This window comes from Gorilla gorilla, chromosome 1 (assembly GCF_029281585.2).
Source record: "Gorilla gorilla gorilla isolate KB3781 chromosome 1, NHGRI_mGorGor1-v2.1_pri, whole genome shotgun sequence".
Lineage (NCBI taxonomy): Eukaryota > Metazoa > Chordata > Mammalia > Primates > Hominidae > Gorilla > Gorilla gorilla.
Genome location: NC_073224.2, coordinates 81679180 through 81697098, shown reverse-complemented (window position 1 = coordinate 81697098; position 17919 = coordinate 81679180). Strand labels below are relative to the sequence as shown.

Here is a 17919-nt window from a genome sequence, read left to right as displayed (position 1 = left end):
TAGTTTAATGATATCCACCCTGTCATTTGGGGACAGAATATCTTCTTAAGTGACTCTGCTGGAAATCCATGATGATACACTTTTTCTAAAACCCAAAGCAGTGCTTTCATTTTCCTGTGGTTAACTGTCAAGGCAGGATGAGATAATAATGGAACCAGAGAAAGCCCTGAATTTAAGTATAAAGGTCTGTAACAGTGGCTAGAAATTGGCTACCTCTCTTCTTTGGCGTAAGTAGTATTTTTTTTTTTTCCTGACCCAGGGTGTGTGTCCTTCTTTGGGGAAAATGAGGTGACACAGAAACCATCCACCCCTGGGGTCCAAGAGGACCATCAGGATTCAGGGGCCATCCTCCTCCCTTGCCCAAGGCTTGGATGCCATCTGCCCCTGCAGACAGAAGTATCTGTGCACTTTGGTGTTTCCTAGGAAGGGAATTCTCCAGCTTCTCATGAGAATTGACTGGGACTTAACCTCTACGTGAGGGAAATGCAATTTATGTTCCCAGTGGATCATCCTTGGCACCACTCAGAGGAAGTACAGGCACAAGATTTAGTTATCGATTTATTAATTTTTAAGTGAAAACCCAATTTATGCCTTGGGTTTCTTTTATTTTCAGGAAAAAACCCTCTCTTAAAAACACGTGGCAGAACGGAGGACATTTGGTGTTTTGTTTGTTTCTGTTTTTTTTTTTGTATATACAGGACATATAACAGACAGATGAAGAACACAGACGCAGGCAGTGGACAGACCTGGTGTGTGATCCCAGCTCTGCTGCTTTTTAGCTGTGTGTCCTTTGGCAAATTACTTAACTTCTCTGAGGACCTGTCACAAAGAATGATATCAACTGACACCCAGGATTTTGAGGATTAAATGAGGATAATTTTTATAGCGTTTGGCACAATGTCCATTATCTAATAAGCACACATACACAGACACACACAAATCCAGTGGCTATTACTACTTACTTCACAAAATATTACTTTGGCAGGACTGTGCTATGAGGCTGGTGATACAGAGGGGATCAACACAGTCACGGCCCTCTCTGTCATCTCTGAGCTCACAAGGATACCTGGGCTAGAAACACGCATACAGATTTGGCAGCTGTCAATATTTGGCTGGAAATTAAAGCCACAGTGGTAGATGCAGATACCAAGAGAGAACACAGCAGAAGCATAGAGCCCTGCAACATCTGAAGGCAGAAGTAGGGGGACCATCCATGCAGCCCATGGTCAGTCGTGTACTCCTCAAAGAACCTTTCTGGTAAAAGCAACACAAGGCAGCATTTGTTCCTGAGTCTAATGTATCCCTCCCTCCCACCTTCCCACACCACCCAACACCCCTTCTGCAGTCAGAATTAAAGACATGACCAGCCTCTGTAAGACAATGATTCTTGGGGACAACTTGTTTCCTGTGGTTCCTGCATACACATTTCCTGCATGTAAATGCCCTTCGCTTCATGCATCCCTGCAGAATTTACCCAACTTTCCACGGGAAAATACCCCTCAGCAGAATAATCCTCCCTATTTGGAAATGTATCATCCTGCGTTTTGCTCAGAAAAATCTTCTGCCCTGTCTGCCCCCTCCCCACCCTCGCGGAGCTCAGCCTGTGGTTTGCTGTGCATACTGAAAGAGTCGATGAAGTCATCCTTCCCTTCTGCTGTTAAACAAGGAGTCTCTTTCCTGCCACGTGTTGGAGTGAGAGCCAGCAGGCTTCTCTTCTTGCTCATTACACTTGACAGAGTGTTAGGTTGAGGATTTTCCTTGCTCTCATCTTCTTTCGAACAATCAACCTACCCAGGAAAATCTGAGTGCAACTTGTGGAATCTGAGAGGCAGTAATTAATGAGGACATCTTGTTACAAATCAGAAGGACAGGCAACACCAAGGGCTCCAACAGGGACTTCTGGGATTTCTCATATTCCAGGCTACAAAAACAAATGCTGTAGACCTGGGCTCTGGGCAGCCTTACTGTGGTTGATGGCAAGAGTCCGCAGCTTTTTTTTTTTTTTTTTTTTTTTTTTTTTGCGTTCGTTGAGAACTTCTTCAGAAAACCATCTGCACTTCATTTATGTCTCAGGCTGGGGGTGGGGGGTGGGATGGAAAGCATGGGCAGAGAAGTCTGCTTTTTCAGCCCTATTTTTGCCCAGGAAGAAGATTTTTGGACAGTGGAAACTCATGTGCTGCCATGAACACAGTAGGTGCTTCAGAGATCAATATGCGTTGTTACTGGCGAATGGCAGAAGTGCATAGGGATTAGTGGCTCCATTGCTGGACACTGTGCATCTGTGGTTGCATCTGTGGCCGTGTGCTCATCAATTGCATAATCAGTTGCTCAATGCCACTGAGCCTCAGTTCCTATCCTGGGGATCAAGTGGAGAATAGTGTGTGGCTTTTATCTTTGTGATGAACGTCTAAGGATGGCCATTGTGAAATATCATTATTTTTATCCTACACCTGCCTTCCAACTCATTTTCCTGGCTTCCCACTCCCCCCATCTTCTGACAAAAATCTCAAGCAGATTCCAGAGCTTTTCTGGTGGCTTTTGGTCTTAGAAGAGAATTGCTTTTGTGAAAGCAAGTCCATTTCAGTATTGAGCCTCAGTCTCTCATCCAAGCCACATCTTTTCTTCTTTCTCAGCTCAGACCTGATGCTGGAACCTGCAGAGAAGCTGGAGGGAAGGGGCTTGGGGCTTTCCTCCCTCCACTTCTCTCTCCTTAACTTGCATGGCTGCTTCTGGCTTCACCAGGTTGCTGCTGCCTGGGGCGAGGTGAGGGTTAGAAAAGAAGGGAGAGGGCACTTTTACTTTACTGCGGCTGTTGTGGTTCCCTCTGTTGGATGCCCTTGTTATGGTGAATGCTTCCAGTGCTGGGCCACCCCTCCTTTGTGGGGAGCTTCTGTGGGATCTTTAGATATTCCCCTTCCCACCCACTGGGCATGTCCTCCTGCAGTCGCCCCCTTGGGGTGGCACACTCCTGCTGAACGGTGGACCTGCACCTCAGCTTGGGCCCTGAACTGCCCTCTTGGTAGCTCTAACATGCCTCATTTCTGTGACATCAACTTGGCCTCGCCAAAGTCTGAGTTTCAGTCCTCTCACACTGCAGCCCCCTTCCTCTCTCTGCCATGCAGCCTGTTCCAGCCAAGCTTCCACCTGTGAATTCCTCCGGGCCAGAATCAGGCACTGGTCTCTTTGCCTGCCACCCCCACTAATTCACCGTGACCCCCCCCTCAACCCCCAAACCTCCAGTGGCACACTGTCTTTGAAATGTGTGGGCACGGCCAGGTGCAGTGGCTCATGGCTGTAATCCTAGCACTTTGGGGAGCTGAGGTGGACAGGCTGCTTGAACCCGGGAATTCGAGACCAGGTTGGGCAAGATGGTGAAACCCCATCTCTACAAAAAAAATACAAAAATTAGCCAGGCACTGTGATATATACCTGTAGTCCCGGCTACTCAGGAGACTGAGGTGGGAGGATCACTGGAGCCCAGGAGGTGGACATTGCAGTGAGCCGTGATTGTGCCAATGCACTCCAGCCTGGGCGACAGAATGAGATCCTGTCTGAAAAAAAAAAAAAAAAAAAGAAGTGTGCAGGCACTTATTACCCATGGTCCAAGTCACAGGACAATAAGAAGTGTCCCATTGACTATTCCATTCCATCTGCCGGGTGTTGAGTCCAGTGCCTGAAATGCAGTCAGTTCTCAGAAGAAGTGAGCTTTTATTATTATCAACAATACGTGCTTTTGGTGATAGGAAGAGCCATGAAGGAGTGGGAGGGCAAAGGGGTAACACAAAGAAAAACCCTTCATAGGTACCATTCTGCTTAATTCACAGTGGTGTCACATCCCTTGGGTACAACATGTATAATGGATGAAAGCATTGCATAGGGACATGTATCTAACTGTGCTCATTTGTCATTTGTATCAGAATGTCATATTGGCACAGAGCAAGCATAGGCTTGCAATCAGATGGGTCTGCGTTTGAATCCTGGCTCTGCCACTTCATTGTTGGGCAACCCTGGCAAATGACTTTACCTCTCAGATCTGGTTTCCTTACCTTTTGAGTGAGGAGAGGAACACTGACCTTACATGGCAGCTCTGGGGATTAATTACGAGGAATAATGCACCCAGCCAATGCCTAGTGCATAGCAGCAACTCAGTAAATAACATTTAGCATTTAATGCTATTGTGATTCTTCTTCTTCTTTTATTCTTCCAGGGCTCTTCACCCCGTTTCCTCAACTTCCTGATACTAAATGAATGATGACTATTAAAAGTTAAACATTTTACATATTACTAGAATTTGGCTTAGTGGCTAGAAATATTTCTTCCTTTTATAATCAATATAGTTGAAAGATGCCTTTCAACCTAGGCGTTATTATTATTATTTGAGGTCGAGTCTTGCTCTGTCGCCCAGGCTGGAGTGCAGTGGCATGATCTCGGCTCACTGCAGCCTCCGCCTCCCGGGTTCCAGCAGTTCTCTATCTCAGCCTCCCAAGAAGCTGGGATTAGAGGAGTGCACCGCCACACCTGGCTAATTTTTGTGCTTTTAGTAGAGAAAGGTTTCACCATGTTGGCCAGACTAGTCTCGAACTCCTGGCCTCAAGTGATCCTCCTGCCTTGGCCTCCCAAAGTGTTGGGATTACAGATGTGAGCCACCGTGCCCAGCCAGCATTATTCTTTATAGCAGAACTGATGAGGAAGAAAAGGAAGTCACATTCAGTAAATCGATTGAAAACAAAATAAACCTCAAAATATTGACTAATCCCTGCTCACATACCAGACATGGTGCTCACTGCTGTTCACATCTAAGAGGGGTGACGCGCTGTCATTCCCACGTTACAGACAAGGAGGCGGAGGCTCAGGATGAGGAGCATTTTTAGGGATGCACATCCTACAGCCTGTCTGAGGTGCCTTTCCACCATATCCCAACTGCCTCTCACCACGGGCAGGGAGAGCCTGTGCTCAAGCAAAACGCAGACCACAGGAGAGGACTGTGTTTCCTGACTTCAAATTTTGGCATAAATAATTGCAGGTCTTGGGTTAGTTACAGAAACCCATCGTCAAGAGACAGCTCTGCAGATCACTTTCTAGATAACTGCTGCTATGCAAGCCCAACTGGGATGTATCTTGTGACTGAGGTTCCTGTGAGCAAAATATGAGGTGAAAGCTGGGTCTCTTGTGGTCTGTCCTGCCTCAGCTTGTTAGTGTGCAAAGAATGGGCCATCCTAGATGGGGGTTGGGGGCACAAGGGGAAATGGCTGGAGAGAGTTATTCTGCTCATTGGCAGTGGTGAAGACACCACCTCCTGGTGAAGGAGGAGGAAAAACCTAACCACCTGCCCCATCTCAGGTCGCCTGGCTTGACTGACAAACCAGGCCACCCATGCACGGATGGATTTGAGAAACAGTGACCAAACCTCTCAGCATGTGTGACTGTGCTCCTGCCACAGGAGGGCCCCAAGATGAATCAGCCCAGTCCTGTCCTTAACAGGCTCACGGCCTAAGACAAGCTGCATACAAGAGTAACTGTAACACCAGGTCAACGCTCAAGAGACCAGCAGTGAGGGACAGGTCCATTTCTCTGAATGCTTAGCAGAAGTGAAGCTAGTCTCCAGCTGGGTAAGGCAGGGGGACAGGAGAGAAGACTTTGTGGAGCAGGTAATTTTATTAGAAATTCTTATGTTTTACTGGTTCACAAGTGAGTGTCGTGAGCAGGATGCTGGCCCTGCAGTCAGTGGACTTGGGTCTGAGTACAGGTTCTGCTCTTCCTGGCTGTGGGACTCAGGACAACTTGCTCAGCTTTCTCATCTGTGCAAAGCAGCATGGCATTATGGGGATGAGCATGGACTCTGGGGTCAGATTGCCTGGGTTCAAATCCTGCCACTCTGAGCTGGGTGCTGGTTGGCAAGTCATTTAAAGTAGTAGTGCTTCAGTTTCCATATCTATAAGATGGAGGTCATCATAGTATATTCCAACAAACAATTGTGAGAATGGAATGAGTTAATAAACGTGAAACACTTAGAACATTTAGAATAGTGCCTGTCACATAGCAAGTGCTCTATGTGCAGCTCTTATTGTTGATGTTGTTAAGAGGGAGGATAATATTAGGGTTGCTATAAAGATCCAGAATTAGGGGGATCAAAGCGTGGCACACAATAGGCTGTCAACACAAGAGAGCTGCTCTTCTTATTATTAATAAGTGCAGGTGAGCCTAGAACGAGAGGTGAAGAGAAGGGCATCCTGGGCAGTGTGAACAGTAAGCAAAGACAGGAGGCAGGAATATGCAATCTGTGAGGCAGGAACAGAAAGTAATTTGGTTCGGATCCTTGGGAGAAATAGAATGAGTTCTTTCTGCTGGTTTCCCAGTTTCCTTGGGCTCTTAGAATCTGGTAAAAAAAGCCAGCTTCCCTCAGCACATCTCCATGGCTTTCTTTTGCAATGTTTCTGAATATAGGCATCCTGGAGGGTCTGCTCCCTGTCTTTCCAAGGATGAGTCTCCAGGAGATGTTCCGCTTCCCTATGGGGCTCCTGCTTGGCTCTGTGCTCCTGGTGGCTTCGGCCCCAGCCACTCTGGAGCCTCCCGGCTGCAGCAACAAGGAGCAACAGGTCACTGTCAGCCACACCTACAAGATCGATGTGCCCAAGTCTGCCTTGGTTCAGGTTGACGCTGACCCTCAGCCCCTCAGTGACGATGGGGCTTCGCTCTTGGCCCTGGGGGAGGCCGGGGAGGAACAGAACATCATCTTCAGGCACAACATCCGCCTTCAGACGCCACAGAAGGACTGCGAGTTGGCAGGCAGTGTCCAGGACCTCCTGGCCCGGGTGAAGAAGCTGGAGGAAGAGATGGTGGAGATGAAGGAACAGTGTAGTGCCCAGCGCTGCTGCCAGGGAGTCACTGGTGAGCTCACCACCTGGTATTCATTCAACAAACATTTGATGAGCACCTATTATGTTCCAGGGTTTCCACTAGCCTCATGAGCACTTTGTGACTCTGGTGTGCTCCTACTTCTCATTCTGGGTTTTCTCTAGGGGGCCCATCCCTGCTATTTATTCATTTATTCACTGGTACTAGCTCCAGGGGGCATCTGGAAGCTGAGCAGGGAGGGACCAGCAGCTCTTGCAGAGAGTCTAGACTCCTGGCCTATTGCTTCCAGATGGGAATGCTTCCAGGAGCTGTCATACCTGTGAATCAAAGCGCTACTCAGAGAGGAAGCAATGGGATACACAGGAAAGATAGGGCCTTGGAGCTAGACAAGACAGGTTACAAATCCCAGTTCTACCACTTTTTAGCTGTGTGACTTTGGGTAAATCCCTTATGTTTCCTCAACTGTCCAACAGGGGTGATTCTATCCACTAGTATAGTTCTGAGAACTAGAGATGATGTGTAGAAGATTCCTGGCCCTTAGAGGAATTTACAAATCAGTAAATTATAATTATTTTATTAGTAAAAATTACAATTATAATTGTAAAATAATTACAATTTAATTTTACAAATAATGAAGGTTCTCTCCCAATGCAACCCCGTCACTTTTAAACATAAACTGCCCAGGCTGATCCAATGATAATGAACGGTACTTTGGCATAGGATTTCATGCCTGAAGGAATTGCTATGGTAAAGAGCACCTTAACCATCAGATCCAGATACAGAACTGGGCACCAGGGACACTGCCATGAATAACCAGCATGGACTTGCTTCTGAGGAGCCCCCACTTTGGAAGCGTTTTTAGGAAGGAAAGCTGTTCTGAAAAGCAGAAGCTGGGCCACAGAGGAGACTGCACTAACCAGTCTGCCCTCCAGCTGCCTCTTGCTGTGTAGGGTCAGACAGGGGAGCCTGGTTAAATCCCTTCTCCACTGTACCCATAGTTGAGAGTAGGCTATTTTGCAGCTTCTGCAGTTCCGTTTTTTCCAGACTTCAATCTGGGCTCATTTCACAAGGTCCCAGCCTTGCTAGTTCCAGCAAACTCCAACCTCCCTGGATCTCACTTTCCCCCCAGGAGTCCTGCCCTGCAGTGTCAGCTGGCCAGGGTGGAGCATTTAAGGCCCCTCCATAGGAAGGCACTAAATAATGACCACCATGTAGAGAGGAAGGAACCGGGGAATTCACACGGGAAGGGAAAGGAAAGAAGGGTGGGTCCTGCAACCTTTTCAGGCAGAGAAAGAAGGAGACGTTTGCAGATGTCACAGATTAGAAAGCCTGGCCCAGGCTGGAAAGGGCCAACACCTTTTCTCCCTTGTGGAGCTCCACCATCCTCCAAAAAATAGCCGTGCAAGACCCAGAAATCACCAGACCCTTAAGAGTGGGGCTAATGATTTCTGGGTCTTGCATGGCTGATCTCAAAGGAAGGAGATCCCCACGCACAACCCTTCAACCCAACCTACTGTTTCTCCTCTCCCTCTCAGATCTAAGCCGCCACTGCAGCGGCCACGGGACCTTCTCCCTGGAGACCTGCAGCTGCCACTGCGAAGAGGGCAGGGAGGGCCCTGCCTGCGAGCGGCTGGCCTGCCCCGGGGCGTGCAGCGGCCACGGGCGTTGCGTGGACGGGCGCTGCCTGTGCCATGAGCCCTACGTGGGTGCCGACTGCGGCTACCCGGCCTGCCCTGAGAACTGCAGCGGGCACGGCGAGTGCGTGCGCGGCGTGTGCCAGTGCCACGAGGACTTCATGTCGGAGGACTGCAGCGAGAAGCGCTGTCCCGGCGACTGCAGCGGCCACGGCTTCTGTGACACGGGCGAGTGCTACTGCGAGGAGGGCTTCACAGGCCTGGACTGTGCCCAGGGTGAGAGCGGAGATGTGCCCTCGGGCTGCCGGACTCTTCTTTCCAATGCACCATTTAACCCTCAATTACACGGTGTCATCTTTGGGGGTCTCTTCCTTTAGCCTACGCCAGATTGCTGAGTCCCAACCCCAGAGTTTCTGATTCTGCGATGGGGCCTAAGAATTTGCATTTCTAACAAGTTCCCAGGTGATGCTGATGCTGCTGGTTAGAGGCCCTAACCTTGAGGACCACTGGTCTTGTGATCTAATGGCTGTGTGTGAGTGTGTGTGTGTGGTGAGGGGGTCAGTATTAATTACCTGTCGTTCGGATAATAACTTCTAGGGGTCGGGAATGGCGCCTTACACAGGTCTGCATCCTGCACACCCACGCTTATAGTGCTCAGGGAATACTCACTGGGTCTGGATCGCCTCCCTTGCTCACCCTCTCTGCCCTGTTCCTGTTCTGCCTGCAGTGGTCACCCCACAGGGCCTGCAGCTGCTCAAGAACACGGAGGATTCTCTGCTGGTGAGCTGGGAGCCCTCCAGCCAGGTGGATCACTACCTCCTCAGCTACTACCCCCTGGGGAAGGAGCTCTCTGGGAAGCAGATCCAAGTGCCCAAGGAGCAGCACAGCTATGAGATTCTTAGTTTGCTGCCTGGAACCAAGTACATAGTCACCCTGCGTAACGTCAAGAAAGAAGTTTCTAGCAGCCCACAGCATCTACTTGCCACCACAGGTGAGGAAGACACCTGATGCCCCAGGGTTCCCAGGAGAGGCCCCATTCTAAATGTTTTCTTTCATTAAACACCTGTAGGCAGTTGCCTTGATTAGGGGTTTGAAAAACACACCTGCCACAATCCTAGGTTCTGAAGAGTCTCAGTTCTCTCTCTTCTTTCCTCGCTCCCTGATTACTGGGTTCTCCAAGCCCATGAAGACCTGCTAGATGGGGGCTCATGGGGTCTTCTCTGTCCCTGAGATTAGCAGGGTCTGCACCTTCTCATAAACAGTCAAAGTGTAGACCTGCATCCCCAGTCTCTCACTGAACCCCCAAAGCCATTCAGAAAGTTCAGATAGGTATGGGTGAGAGGCTGCTGAAGCCACCTGTATCAGTTAGATTCATCTTGGTGGGAAAGACAGGACACAAATGGGGTAAATGAAATTTCAAAGTTTAACTAACAGATTGTTCACAAAGGTGTGGGTAGGGGTTGGATGGTGACACACTAAGACCTGCATCAATAAGGATACTCTCCTGCCTGAAGGGGCAAGGGATAGACGTTGGTACTTGGACCCAGAGAGAGCTGTAGAAAAGAGCTGCCTGGTAGGGTTGTTTTGGTAGAGGGATGCAGGCAGTCCACCGTGTCTCCAAAGAATTCTGTCTCCTGCCCTCTGATCTGCTGGTGATTCCTGCTAGCTGAACCTGGAAGCCAAAGGGTCAGGGAAACAGGCAGACTCAATTCACAGAGATCACAGCCTGGGGTACAGAACAAGATGGAGGATGGTGGAGGCTTGATCTGAAGAAACAGAATCTCCTGTGCACCAGCAAACGCCACCAAAATGTTTAGAAGGATTAGCATCACTGCTTACTCTTTAAACATTCTTGTCTCCTCGTGAACATTCTTAAAGCAGCTTAGATCTTCAAGGATTTGGAGAAACGTAGTTGGTTGAATGACTAACTCATTCCTTCACGCAGTACATTTTTATTGAGCACTTACCATTTGTCAGGCACTGTTCTAGGTGCTAAAAATGCACTGCCTCCATCCTGCCCTAAACTTCTAGGGAAAGATCTAGGAAGATACAGATGGATGGAACTTTGGCATGCAGTTGTCTTTGCAGAGACATCAAGCTGCCTGTCCTTTATGGTGGTGGGACTAGGGTGGAGGTGGGGCTGGGTCAGTGTTGGAAAGGGCTGTGAGAGACTTGGCCATCATGAGGTCACCATATGTGATTACCTTTGTCAGTGCCCTCAAGCTAAAGACCCCCAGGAGCACCCCTGTAGTTGAACAACTTGGGTGTCTTGATTGTTCTAGCATGGGTGACTGCACACTATGGGGGACCATGGAGGTGTCTCAGTAAGACAGCGTTAGAAAGGACTGGTTAGAGAATTTGGGCCTGTGTTAGGTAATTTGGGGGAAGGTGTAAGGAAGCAGGGATTGGGTGCTGTCAAGAAGTGGGGAGAGCCTCTCCCCTCTGAGAGGCTAAAGTTGGTGATTGTAACAGAAGTGGCCATCACTCACAGTAGTCAGGAGAGTGGGTGTTTAGCTATTTGTGTGGTTTGGACAATGGTCATGTTTTTGTCTGTGTTGAGAGTTGATCATGGAAGTGTCTTGTTTTTGTCTTGATCTACGTGGTCACAGAGTGACCTGACATTGATGTCCTGTGAAATGGTTTATGTTCAATAGGAGACACCAAGTCCTCACTGTGGGAGCCAGGCCCATTCTGGCTGGCAGAGTCTGCTTTTCTCTTTTTCCCCATTTTGTCTGTGGCTGCCTCTGGTACAGCTAGCACTGTGTCCAAAGCCTCCCAGTGCAGCACAGAGATGCCTATTCTGAAAGTCCTAGCAACCCCTCATCCATCTTGCTCTCAGGATTTGTAAAATTCTGCAAGTGTGAAGTTTGTCTTTCTTTCTAATCTGATTCAGGTTAAACACATTCTTATTTGCTCCTCAGGGGAGCCTAAGACAAGAGGTACTCATCCCCACCATAATCGTGAACATTCTCATTAAGTCCTTGCTTTTTCATTTGTGATTCCCTCCCAATTCTTTTACACCATGTAGGAACTCTTATATAAGCCTCAAGTCACATTTATTACTCACCTCTTGACCTGGCCTTCAGGGAATTCCATCTTTAATGGGAGTCTAAAAACAGCACCTGGCAGATGGAAGCCAGTGGGTGAGAGGAAAAGCTTCAGAGAAAAGGCTCTGTGAGGCTCTTTATCCATAACTGATTGAATCGGGGATGTTCAGAGCCCAGGGACCTTGAGATCACTGAGTTCACACCTGGCCTGACACTAATTCTCGGTCCTGCATCATCCGTCAGTGGTCAGTATGCCTGGGTGGAGACACTTCCAGGGAGGTGAAGGTGGGGGCGTGACTGATGAAGAGGGGAAGCCTGAGAATTGGAGGCCCTTGGCTTTCCTGTCAAAAACTTAGAAGGCCAGGCTCCCTCAGCCTGGGATATGGCTGTTGGAATTCGAAGTGCTTCTCAAAGACCCTAGTCCTCCCATCCCTAGAAAAGTTCTCCCCTTAGAGCTGTAGCAATGATCCATTCCTTTGTATTAATCACTGTAACTTCATGTTTTTTTTTTCTGAGTAGAAGAGTAAACATTTAGCCATTAATACTTTACTATGAATAAATGTATACAATAACTCTCTTCCTTCACAGGACAGACAGATTGGGCAGCATGAGAATACCAGGTACCAGATGGAAGTGCTAAAATTGGTAAAAATAGCAGGAAGTACACTCAGATGGACCAAGTTAAAATTCACCTACTTTATAGTTTTGCCTAGGGTTCATCCTTAGAGGAGAATTTGAGAGGCAAGGGCTGCAATTTGGGAGATGGAGGAAGGAGCTTGTTGGATTACCAATGTTGTCCTTGAGAAAGTTTGAAATAGATTCTCTCCACTTTCCGTGGAAGTGCCTGAGCTGCTTATCCTGAGGTCGTCTTAGAGGGCAGGGGCTCTGCAGCTGAAGAGTGGGCCTTTAGTTCAGGGCTGTAGCTGTCAGAGCTCTGGACTGAGTGGTTTGGGTGACCAACCTGAGAGGTACAGTTTGGGCTTGGCCAAAGTCAGTGTGGACAGGGAAGACCGCATGGCCTCTGATGGGATGGGGAAGTGGAGGCTTTCCCAAAAGACAGTCTGCCCATGGAATATGTGAAAACCAGCAGCTTAGTTGCTACTTTGGTAGCTCAAAGACACCTGCTAAGAACTGTGCCCTAGGGCTGAAGCCAGCTCTTGAGATGTCAAGAAAGGGAGCTGACCTGATAACCAACAGCCTGTCACAGAACCTTGGAACCTCTGCTCTTCACCACTTTCTCTTGCCTCCGTCGCCCCTGCCCTAGACCTTGCTGTGCTTGGCACTGCCTGGGTGACAGATGAGACTGAGAACTCCCTTGACGTGGAGTGGGAAAACCCCTCGACTGAGGTGGACTACTACAAGCTGCGATATGGCCCCATGACAGGACAGGAGGTAGCTGAGGTCACTGTGCCCAAGAGCAGTGACCCCAAGAGCCGATATGACATCACTGGTAAGAGCCATCACTGGAATGTGAGATGTTTTCTGTGGATGCAGAGGTGGGGATACTGTGTGCAGAGGGCACTGGCATCTGCACTGCTCAAGTGTGCACAGAGAGCCCAGGGGCCTTAGGAATCACACTTGAATCTGACCCTTGCATCTGCCAGACATAAGCCCACCTGGGAGGCCTGTAGACTCTGCCCCAGCATTCCAGAGCTCGATCCCAGGGCACCTTGTTAACAGATTATATTTGTGAGATGTTCTCCAAGTCAGCAAACTCTCTTGAAGACCCTGTCTGTGTCTCAGAATGGATTTGATGGTGTATAGATATTCCTTTTGGAGGAACTTTTGTATTTGGGTGTTGGGGACAGAAGGGATCAGAAAGAGAGAGAGAGAGATTGAGATTGGTTTGTTGAGCATGATGTATGGAAGGGGTTGTGTTGGGGGATGTGAAGGGGGGCAGGGTGCAGTGAGCAGGGGTGGCTCTCTGTCTCAGATTTCTGAGCTAATGCTGCCAAGAGCTAGAGCTCAAATGGCTGCTAAGGAAACAAGGCTGCAGCGATGGATCAAGTTTGGCAGTGCTTGAAGTCTGTACAATTCCAGGGCTCTTTTTTAAGAAAAGTAATAGGCAATCATGAATACCCAATCAGGTACAAGGCCTTGGAATGGGCCCGTGAAAGTGTTGGGCTTATTAGCTTCATGGTAAATTCCCTCCTGGAGCCTTGTTCTGCTGTCCACTCCTTGAGTTCTGTCTTGACAGGACATTTTGGGGTTCTTAGTGTTTGTGGAGTGCAGAATGAGGGTGTGTGCCTCACACAAGCTTCTGTTTGTCTGCATTTTACCACCACAGTCTGAATATTTGTGCCCAAGGAAAAATAATTCTAGTTGCTTCTACAGAGAAATAACTTTTTTTTTAAAAAAAAGGGCTGGGCATAATGGCTCATGCCTGTGGTCCCAGCTACTTAAGAGGCTGAGGCGGGAGGATCCCTTGAGCCCAGGAGGTTGAGGCTACCATGAGCCGTGATTGCACCACTGCACTCTAGCCTGAGTGACACAGTGAGATCCTGTCTCTAATAAATAAATAGGAAAAAATTAGGCTAAATGTCACAATGAGAAGGAGAGATGCTTTGGAAGGAAAAGGGTTGCTTGGAGCAGAAACACGTTTGGGTCTATAAATAAAATCGGGAAATAAGTGCTAGGTGGCCCAGTGAAGAACCAGAGAACATTTGAAATGCATTTCAATTGCTGTCATCTCATTTGCTCTGATGCCCTACTCCCATCCCCAGCCTATAAGCCCCCTCAGTGACACCTCATGTTCTATTGCACCTGCGGGGCTTTATTTGCCTGCAAATACAGATTCGTCTTTGGAGGAGGAAGCATAACCTCTCATCTTCCCCCACAGGAGAAATCCCAGGGAGGAGTAGTGCTGGGGAGAGGGGTCTGGAGCCTGCACTCACATCCTGCGCTGCCTGCTTGTTTCCAGGTCTGCACCCGGGGACAGAGTATAAGATCACGGTGGTGCCCATGAGAGGAGAGCTGGAAGGCAAGCCGATCCTCCTGAATGGCAGGACAGGTGAGAGCTACTTGGAGGCACTATGGGTGTTTAATCATGTTTGCATTCTCATATTTTTCTTGGCTGACCCCTCTCTGGATAAGAATTCTGGGATTTGCAGACAGGCGGGGTGGCTCACGCCTGTAATCCCAGCACTTTGGGAGGCCAAGGCAGGCGGATCATCTGATGTCGGGAGTTCGAGACCAGCCTGACCAACATGGAAAAACCCTGTCTCTACTAAAAATACAAAATAAGCTGGGCGTGGTGGTGAATGCCTGTAATCCCAGCTACTCGGGAGACTGAGGCAGGAGAATTGCTTGAGCCCGGGAGGTGGAGGTTGTGGTGAGCCGAGATCGTGCCATTGCACTCCAGCCTGGGCAACAAGAGTGAAACTCCATCTCAAAAAAAAAAAAAAAAAACAAAAAAAAAAAAGAGAGAATTCTGGGATTTACATGTAGAGAGAGTCTATCCCTTTATGTACTGATGTCTATTTTTGGGCAGGGAAAGGGAAGCAAACTTTTCCTATTTCAAATTTTTCTTGCCATTGAAAATCTCTCCCAGGGTCTTGGAGTCAAGGGACAAGACTGTCTGACACCGTTCTGCTTATTTTAATAGCTTCTATCACCATGTTGTTTTTAAGGCATTTATTATCTAGGACATAGGCACATAGCTGCTTATTCCCTAAAGACAAGTGATCTATAATTTTCTTCTTACCACACCTGTGTTTTTTCCTGATGACCACATTCAGTAGACTCCTCTAAAATGTCAAAAGATATTAAAAACCCTCACATGGGAGTAGTGGTATGTTGTCATCTGTGTATCGAGAAAATATATAATGATAAAAGGTTACAAATCAGTCATATTTGACAATAAGTTTGTAATTTATTAATCAGAACAGAATCGGAAAACATGGTAGGCATACATACGAGACATGCTAGGTAACTTTTAGTTTTTAAACCATGCTTGAGCCCATATTGAATTGTGAACTTCCTCATTAACTCTGTGCTCCTGCCTTCCCCGTGCTGGAAACCTGTGATCTAGAACATAGTGCCACTCGGGGAGACTAATCCTTGGAGCTGGTAAAGAAGGAGTCTTTGAGTTTTGAGTCTTCCTTGAAAAGTTTTTTAGTTCTTTCCAATTCAGTCCTGGAAATAGCTGGTTATGGTGGTGAGAATAAGAGGTGAGATGTTGTGAGAATTGAATTCACTATTTCAGCTGCCTAACAGATTGCTTATCTGCAGTATGAAACAGTTATAGTTGGGCATTTATAATGGGGAACATATAACTTAATTTACAAACTAGACAAGGTAGACTGTACAGTCTGCCTGAATAGTGGACTAGGGAACTGTTTTAATGAGTTAGAAAATGGTAAGTACTTCTGTGCTTCCAGTGGCATTCCCTGTAGCCCTGAATTAATTGAGAGCTTACTGAGTGCCAGGCATTATAATCACTAAGCACTTTTTATGAATATCTCATTTAGTTCTCACAGCAATCCAATGAAGTAGATACTATTATTATTTCTCTGCCACATATAAGAAAACTGGAGAAGTTAAGCTCAAGATTGCCCAGCCAGGAAAGGACAGAGCTGGGATTTGAACCCAGGATACCCAAGTCTAAACCTTTGGGCTTAGCTACTGCAAACCAAAAAGTATCTGAGATAGGCCTTGATCAACTTAGAAGTTTATTTTTCCAAGGTTAAGGACATGCCTGGGAGAAAGAAACATGGAATCACAGAAACAATCTGTGGTCTGTACCTTTCTCCAAAGATCATTTTGAGGACTTCAATATTTAAATGGGAAAAGTGGGCTGAAGAGGAAATAGGGAGGGTATAATTCCCATGTTGGAAGAGAAAGGAGCAGGTAGGGGGATAGTCAATTACGTGTTGAGTACATTTGCACTTTTCTCAGGATAAGGTGAACATGGAGTAGCTACCTGTGGAGATATTTAACCTTTTATCCGGCGTAGGAACAAAAGGAAAGGCAGCTTCTTGCATAACTCAGCTTTCAGCTTTATTTTTTCCTTTTGGCAGAGTGAATTGGGGTCCCGAGTTTTTTATTTTCCTTTCAAACTACAAAGCTAAAGTGCTTCCCACTTTTACCTTCCTGTAAGAGATAAACACTTTTTCTTCTCTTACACAGTCAACACAACACAGAACATTTCACCTCTGGAAGGGATTTTTCCCCATACACCAGGGAGTTTTCCATCGGACACCAACTGGGTGTTCTATAATTCAATTCATATCTGACATTGTCTCCCTGGAAATAGCCTCAGATCCCACAAGTTAAAGGCCCAGTCCCACAAGACTTTCCTCACTTCAGATGCCTGTCACAGTCCCCAGGTTAGGACCTGTACTTCTGACCAATCAGCTATAAATTGGGGGTTCTTATGACTCCCCTCCTTGAGTTCCATTAATTTGCTAGAGCAGCTCACAGAACGCAGGGAAACACTTTACTTACGTTTACCTGTTTAGTATAATAAAGAATATTACAAAGATCCAGGTGAAGAACCAGATGGAAGAGATGCATAGGTCAAGGTACGTGCTTCCGTGGCCTCTGTGGGTGTGCCACCCTCCCCAAACCTCCACTTGTTCAGCAACCAGGAAGCACTCTGAACCCAGTCCTTTTTGGTTTTCATGGAGACCTCATTATATAGGAATGATTGATTACATCATTGGCCCCTGGTGATTAACTCAACCTTTAGCAACTGTGAGCGCCTCTCTCCTTCCCCTTGTTAGGGGGGTGGGCAGGTGGGGCTGGTAGTTCCAATCCTCTAATCACAAGGTTGGTTCCCTGGAAACCACCCCCTTTCTGAGGCTACCCAGGAGCACCCCTCAACCCCTTACAGCAGTCATCTCATTAACATACAGAAGACACCTCACTTTGGAGATTCCAAGGGTTTTAGGAGCTGTGTGCCAGGAATCAGGGACCCAAAACCAAACATGTGTTTCTTGTTATAAATCATAACATCACACCTCCCATCCTTCTTGCCCATTATTTCTGGTTAATTTTCATACTGTTTGCTTCCTAACTGAAAAATTTTCTATGATTCTTCACTGACTGAGGAGGAAGCATAACGCTTTTATCTTGGCCTCTGTGGCCCACCCAGCCTGGGCCATTGTTATTCTCATTACTTCCCCAGGGAAAGCCTTCCTGTAGCCAGACTGTTCGTGGGGTTTCCTAACAGAAGGCTTATCTCTGCAAGTGGGTTTCTGTTGTTACTTAGCCTAGAAAACTCTTGCTATTATTTCTAGCCACAAATTAATTTAATTCAACAAACATTTATTGCAGGATGTATCTGGGCCAAAGAGACCTGGTCCCTTTAGAAATTTCCAGAGCTGATAAGCCATGGTCCTTGTCCTTCAGGGGATCACAGCAATAATGTGATGTATCCTTCC

The 17919-nt window shown here is 47.4% G+C and overlaps 1 protein-coding gene across 1 annotated transcript in view; it reads left to right on the top strand.

The window, feature by feature from the left end:
* The window catches only part of TNN (tenascin N), a 119561-nt gene that overhangs the window by 48921 nt on the left and 52721 nt on the right, over positions 1 to 17919 (top strand). Inside the window, exons 4-8 of the mRNA XM_004027935.5 lie at positions 6445 to 6888; positions 8391 to 8765; positions 9217 to 9480; positions 12801 to 12986; positions 14457 to 14546. Of these exons, the coding sequence (XP_004027984.3) occupies positions 6480 to 6888; positions 8391 to 8765; positions 9217 to 9480; positions 12801 to 12986; positions 14457 to 14546 (1324 nt within the window). The 5' untranslated portion in view covers positions 6445 to 6479. The remainder of the gene's footprint in view (positions 1 to 6444; positions 6889 to 8390; positions 8766 to 9216; positions 9481 to 12800; positions 12987 to 14456; positions 14547 to 17919) is intronic.